General features: G+C 47.7%; 1 protein-coding gene across 1 annotated transcript in view; it reads right to left on the bottom strand.

The window, feature by feature from the left end:
• SIAH3 (siah E3 ubiquitin protein ligase family member 3) overlaps positions 1–7,406 on the bottom strand; it is a 43,337-nt gene extending 35,931 nt beyond the window's left edge. The window contains exon 1 of the mRNA XM_008633165.2: positions 7,241–7,406. Coding sequence (XP_008631387.1) covers positions 7,241–7,375 — 135 coding nt within the window. The 5' untranslated portion in view covers positions 7,376–7,406. The remainder of the gene's footprint in view (positions 1–7,240) is intronic.
• Positions 7,407–7,412: the final 6 nt, after the last annotated feature.

A 7,412-nucleotide genomic window follows, 5' to 3' on the forward strand; every position in this document is an offset into this window, starting at 1 on the left:
GGAGCAAGAAAAGGCCCAAATTAGGTTACTGAATGACAGAGGAGGAGAATCTTTTGCTTTAAGACTTTGGTACAGCAGGGAATGGGCAGCATGAAAAGGAACAATAGCAGAGAAGAAAAGATACTTAACAAAAAGAGGCAAGCTATGGAAAGAAGGAAAAATAATGCAGTCTGATAAAGTGTTTAATGTCTGAACATCCATGCTTTTTATTTCCAAATACACCACATGCATACAGAGGTGGGCTGGAAAGTTGCTGTCACGTTCAGCTAGAGCCAAGTGGCTTCCCCCAGCTTCATCAGAAGTTGAAGTGGCTCAGCTCTGCTCAATTCTGTTGCAAAAAATCACAGCAAAAGTAGGCCCAGTGTATTGCCTAAATCTTGTTCAGCTCTCCACAGGAATTCCCTCCTTCTTGGTGGCTCTTGTGCTGCCTGGCACCCACCTCCAGGGGCTCCAAAGAGAGCCATGGCTCCGTACCATGCTGGGCCATGTGCCAGTGGCAATGCCACAGGAGGTGCCAAGGGCAACCCATTGTGGTCATTGCTCCCATGGTCATTGCTCCCACCTTGCCAGGGGACCAGCAGGCCTTGACACCCCAACCTCATGCAGCCAGAAGGGCATGGCTGTGTCCTCCCTTGCTCCTCACTTCCTCACCCAGTTCCCAGTAAAGCTGCATAAAGATGGTCTTTCCCCCACTGCCACCCTGTGAAATTATTGCAGGATTCAGTTTTTATCTCTTGTGCATTCAACTGAGGGATGCCAGTTGCCTGTTGTGAGGGGAAGACTTTGGAGGTGCCAAAGGAGACACGAAGTCTCAACTCTGAGCCAGGCAGAACAAGAATTACGGGCTTTTAAACAACATAGGAAGCACCAAAGTCCCAGGAAGGCAGGGCACAGACACAGCAGCTCCTCTCCCTCATTTTACCAGAGCTCTTGGGATCCAATGTACTTTCTTTAAACTCAGTTTCTTAGATTACTTAAGATTTCTTGGATTACTTTAAACTCAATTTCTTGAATTACTTTAATTACTTCTCAGATTGTTTCTGAGAAAAAAAATGAAGGTTTTATGTGTCACCCAGCTACATATGCTGGGAGTTCTTTGGTACCAGGTGAGAATCTTAAGGGTTAAACAAAAATTATCCTCTCTGTAAATTCTGACCTTGAGGCAAAATTCATGGGAACCTGACCTAGGTCATTTCAGCACCTGAGACTTGCAGCATATTCAGTGAGACTTGCAGCATCATATCAGTGTGATTTCCATCTGCTGGGAAGCAGACTGAGACCTTGCCACTGATTTAATGTAATCAAGGCTTATATTAAAACACCCTTTTTCCTCTGCACCCTCTGTGTTAGTCACAGCAATCCCTTTGGGACAGTATTTCTCCAGAGAGAATTACCTGGGCTATTATGTCTAACCTGAAGGGCTGCACTGAGAGATTCCTAATATAGTGAGCCATATCAGAGTGGGTGGATTACAAAGCAGTATGTGGCAGTGCCTGAAGGCCACTCCTCACCCTGCTGTCAAACATCCTGTCAAGGGGAGAGGCATTTCTCTAATATTGAAATAACAGCACTGTCTTCCATTGATAACATCTGACTTCAAATGTCCTGCAACCAGGTCAGATTTAATATAGAATCAGAGAATCCTAGAATAGTTTGAGTTGGAAGGGACCTTTTAAAGGTCATTAGTTCAACACCACTGCAATAAGTAGGGACATCTTCAACGAGATCAGGCTGCTGAGAGCCCTGTCCAACCTGACCTTGAATATTTCCAGGTACAGGGCATCCACCACCTCTCTGGGAAAACTGCCAGTGTTTCACCACCCCTATCATAAAAAACCCTTATTTGTTATATCTAATCTAAATCGATCCTCCTTCAGTTTAAAACCATTGCCCCTTGTGCCTCAAATTCACTCTCAAAATAAAATGTGGGTAGGAAAGGACTCAGCACTTGCCCACTCTATCCCACCTCCAGAGCTGTAGCATAACAGGCAGGACCAGTTAACAGTGGTAATTAATTTTCCACAGTGGATTTGGGCTGGGAGTAGAGGAGAAGGAAGCCAGAGCCTATTAAAACAGAAACTTCTGAGGTGGGGGCTCTGTCCCTCCCTCTCCCACAGAGACATGGTAATTGTTATTCTGTGAGACCACGCAGAGGCTCAGAGCTGTCCTGCTTTGCAGCGCGCTGGGAGTGAAGCCTGTGCTGCCCTTTGCCGTCGTCCGTGGGTCGTGCAGGTGAATGGGTCTGCAGGCTTAAGGTTAATGGCTTACTGGAAAGAGGGGTTCCTGGCACCAGGAAACAGCAGGGAATGGAGACCCCCCAGGGAGAGCTGCCAGAGTGTGCTGTGCCTCCCCTCTGCAGGGCACTCTCAAACTCACTTCTCAGGACAGACCGAGGCTTCCAGGGTGCTCAGGGCCAACTGGAATCCCTTCAAACAGAGGCAGGGCTGAAGGAGGGGTGACAAAGCACTGCCTGCTGCTATCCACATCCCTACAAAAGGATTTTAAATCTGAGGTGCCCAGTGCTCACACAGCCCTGGCCCACAGCTGGGATGGAAAACAGGCACCTTACCAGGAGCCTGGGTTTGCAGGCAGAAGAGTGTTTCACAGATTCTCTCACCGAAGCTGTCACAATCCTGCTGGACTTTGGGGCCAGACACCACTTTGTCCCCAAATCACAGCCCTGCATGGGAGACTTGTGGTTGTCTGGGCTGAGACAGTGGCACAGGACATCTGGGGGTTGTTAGCAGCAGGTTTTAGAGTCGCTCTCCTCCCTTGCACCAAATAAATAGAGCTCATGGGGGTCTAATGCACCATAGCACTTTAATCCTCCTGGGGATAAAGTGGATTACAATGCTATTTGGCTGGCCCCTGCATGCAGAGCCAAACTGTTGTAACAGGATTCAAATCCCTTCCCTAAGTCAGAGCAGATTTGCTTGTTGCTTTGAAAACTAGCTGAAAGACAGTTTGGACCCATAAATTGTGTTACAACCCTTTTAGAATATAAGATTGAACTATTTTATGACCTTGTTTGAATGTGCTTTTTTGGTAACTGGACAAGTTCCTTGAAGCCCTGCAGAGGTGGGGATTGGTGGTTTTACTGTAAACACACTTTTTTACTATTTACAAGAACAGTTTTCACACTCCCCAAAGAGTTAAAAGTTGTGTGTAAAAAGCTAGTAACTCCTTTAATGAGGAAGATCTGTTTCACCCAGCCATATGTAGCATCTCATGAAGCATCAGCACCTGTCTGGGATGTGATTGCACTGCAGTCCCCTGCTGTGTGAGGCTGGTTATTGGGACAGGGACTGATGCTAAGGAGTGAGGAAACGCATCCCCCCCCCCAACTTCACCTTCTTCCCAGTTTGCGGTTCTGGGGAGAATTGCTATTAACAGGGGGAAAATGTACAGGAATTCACTGAGCCTCACCTGTGCAGGATCAGAAAAGCCTGCCCATTTCTTCCATGCACGTGGAGCACCTTAAAACTTTCTCTGCATGCTGGGACCTGCAGCCAACAGCATAAGTGTCGCTCCTTTAATCATTATGGCCTTGGAGGGAGCAGCCTCTTGGCTGGAGAGCTCTGTTACCTGGCTGTGCCTCTCCAAGGGAAGATGTGAGGTTGACCACATGCTTGAAGGAAGACAGGTTACAAGGTAATGGATATAATATGACTGAGGACAAAGGTGACCTGTAGAAGTGTGGTAAATAAGTGGTTTTCTCTGCTTGGCAAGTGAATTTTGGTCCCAGCATAGCACAGCACTGTAAGACACTGCTGCTATGTCTGGGAAAGCTTTGTGGGAGGACAAAGAGCAGAAAGCAGCAAGAGGGACAAAGGTTCTGAAACAAACACCCCCTCCCATTCATTCTCCTGCCAAACTGACAAAACCAAGGGAGACAGTTGCAAAATTGTCTTTCCTTCTTAGAGCCACCCATGTCAGCCTGTCATGTGCAGGGAAAATAGCAGCAGATCAATAGAGGTGTCTGTGCTGATACTTTTACCATCTTGCCCTTTAAGAAACACAGAAATGTTCATCAGCCTTCCCTTTTAATGAGCCTTTCAGTGGGAAGAAATACACGGGTTTCTGTCTAAGTGTGTGCTTCACTACCAACCTCTGGACCTCTCCTAAAAGAAGAGATAAGTGATGGGCTCTGGTCATTGTCAGAGGTCCAGGCTGTGATGATGATGACAGCATTCTGGCATAACTTTACAGGAGAGCCCCTTTGGTCTGGCTGCAGCTCTGTGACAGCAGAAGCTGGTGCAACCTTCCCTGGAGGGTACCAGGTCTCCCCTGTGCTCCGCTGCTCACTGAGTGCTTTCCGTGGTGCCAAATCTCTGACACACACACGTGATCACCAGCCACAAATCCTCCACAGTGTGAGCTGAATCCCACTACCATCCCTGAGCACTCCCTCGGGTGGAAGGAGTGAGAATAGAGGTCCTGCAGCAATTTGACTTTAATGAAATTATGTGCGTTGGCACTGATTGAAGACCTGACCTGTGTGAAGGATGTCAACATGCATAATCACACTGGAGTGTGATGCCTGCCATTTATCATTTGCCCCAGTCAGCCAGGAGCCCCCTTGCACCAGTGCCGTGGAGATACAGAATAAAGTAATCCCCTTGCAAAGGGCTTACAGTTCTGGATAACCACAAACATTTAAGCCTTGAAGAAAAGGGAGAGAAATGACATTGCTCCCAGCCCTTGTTTCCTAGCAGGTTTGTATTCATCGACCACGAACCTTAATACAGTTTTCACTCCACGTGTCAATTGTTAAGATAGATTTGGGGGCTGTCAACAAAATGTTACAGCTGAAAAGACCCAGCTAGAAATAATAGACTACAAAATGTCAAAGTAGTCATAACACTGTAAACCACCACAGAGGAATAAGTGTGGCCCTTTCACATTTCATGGTCCCTTAGATGTCTTTTGAGAGCAACCACAGCCTCCCTGTGCATCCCTGGGAGAGAAATTGGCATGCTGAGGAGCAGGTTCACCTGGGTTGACTCTGACACCAGTTTTTGGACACAGTGCCTTGCTTGCCCAGAGCCAGCTGGCTCCAGTTGGCCCACAGGCTGCTATGGGTGGACAACTGTTTGTGTCATGCTGGGCACAAAGGGACTCGATCCCCACATCTCCTCTGGATGCTGTCACAAAGTGGTGATGCATTCCCTACGCAGCTGGATGAAAGCTGAACACCTGGGGAGCATATCAGAGCTAAAGCCCACTGTATTTATGTGGCTGGATGTGAGCTGGGTAACTTGGGACCACTTGCACAGCATGTTTCACTCTACAGTCAGAGGGGTTTATCAGAGCAGAGTGTTTCTTGTCAGCTTGTTCGTCTGAATGGTGTCTCAACAGGCTCCTGTGGAGACACCTGTGCCATTGGGTTCCCAGTGCAACCTTCTCGGGGGAGCAATTCCCACCCAGGTCAAGACAATTCTTACTGGGGCTTCACTGACACCCCAGACCTTTTCCTAAAGGGTCCTGTTTATTTTCAAGAGAGTTTTGCTTCCAATGCCTACATTCAAATGCTGCCAAGGCAGTACTGAGATTGTTCGTCTCTCTGCTGGGCTTTGGGTCTGAGCAGTGGAGAGCTTGGCCATGGGGGATTTTTGTAAAATGAAATGCCCTATGTGTTTAACACAGCTGCAGCTCCTACAGTAACAAACCTGAAACTCAGCAGGACCTGAAATTATAAACTTGAGTCTAGTCTTAGGTAATAGTGGAGCAATAGTCACCCCCATGTGTGCTTATGGGACCTTATCAGACAGTTTCACTGGCACTGAAATCGTGTTGGGATCTGATGTGTGTTGACAGTCTTCTTTCTGCTCACTTTTTTTTTTTTTTAAATAATTAAAATAACAATTAAAATAAATGAAAGTAGAGGGAGACCATCACATAAAAGGGGTTGAGCACAGAAGAATTCACTTACAAAATTTCCCCGTGCACTTAGGAATGCAGCTATTTTTTTTACCCATTCAGACAACCGGACCTTTTCAGATAATGACAGGGCTGTGTGTTTTTAACCTATCTTGTGCGGACCCTGATGCCGGGAGACGGGAGCCTGCACGCAAGCGGTTCATCCCCTGGGAGTGCCTGCCCCAGCCGGCAGTGCTCAGAGCACAGCCTTGCGGGAAAATCCTCCCGGAGCCGGCACCCTGCTAGAAACCATCTCTTCCTTCCTGAGCACAGCCTGAGACGGGAAAGATGACTGTGGGAAACATGCCCTTTTTTTGTGAGGTGATGCTCTAAAGAGGGATTTACCCCATCAATGGACGTCCCAGGGACCAGGAGCTCGGGAAAGATGCTTCCTGCAAGCCCTCCAAGTACCTCACAGGGACTCTTGCAGAGCCAAAAATAAGTTGTCCTGAATGAAATTAATTTCTGAGCTTGCACCAGGATAGCAGAGTTACCTCACAAGTCAGGTCAGCAAGGACTTCTCACAAAACAGAAGCCACTTCATTAAAGTTGGTCATTCACTAGTGTGATAAAGTAATTAAAGCCTCCTGATTGCTTTCTCCCCCTGCTGCTCCTTCTCTACTACAAACATGAAGGCTCTGGTATAGATGGAGCTGTTGACACTTTGTCAGTGAAAATTCAGAACTGTGCAAGTAAAAGAAATGTTTTTATGGGGACTATAAATAGTTTCGCATTAGAGCAAATGTATTCTCCCTCCTAAAATAGATTCACCTTGCAAACAGCTTAAGGACAGTTTCAGCGCCAGAGGAATGCCTTCAGAGTCCCCTCAGGAGACAGAAACAGCCGGTTTTCCCCTGAACGAGCAGACAGCAGCAGAGGAGATCCCTCTGCTGCCACCCCCCCTCCTCCTGTTCCCCACTGCCTGGCAGCATCCCTCTGTGCTGGGGTGTCAGCCTGGGAGACCACACAGCATCCTTCTACTAAAAAGGGACGTTAATTCATCCAACCAACTTTTCCAATCATTTTTACTAAATGCTTGCAACATGCATGCTCATTATGTGGGTGAAATTGATGAGGAAACTTCGGGGAGGGGGAGCCGCGACTTCCCACGGTCACTCGGAGCGGTGGGTTGCTTCTCTCTTGCTCCAAAGGGAATCATGCATTCAGACAATGCAAACATCCCCTCTGCCAGGGCTGCAATGTGTTAACAGCACTCTCCCCTTGCTGCCAGAGCACAATTTCATTCCCTGTGGAGAATCGCGGGTGCCGGTGTTGGGGAAGACGAGGAGATGTTAGAAGAGAAAATACATTTTTAACTCACCTTGAGGCTGTGTGTTGGGTTGACGACGCAGACAAGTTGCCCGGCAGCTGAGAAAACCCTCTTTGCCTTGTAGTGCTGAAACCGCAGGTGAATAAGATCTAACACAGCCCCAAAGCACTGGGTGAAGAAAAGCATCACAACTTTTGGCGTTGCTGCTGCTGCTGCTGCTGCT

This window comes from Corvus brachyrhynchos, unplaced genomic scaffold (assembly GCF_000691975.1).
Source record: "Corvus brachyrhynchos isolate BGI_N302 unplaced genomic scaffold, ASM69197v1 scaffold202, whole genome shotgun sequence".
NCBI lineage: Eukaryota > Metazoa > Chordata > Aves > Passeriformes > Corvidae > Corvus > Corvus brachyrhynchos.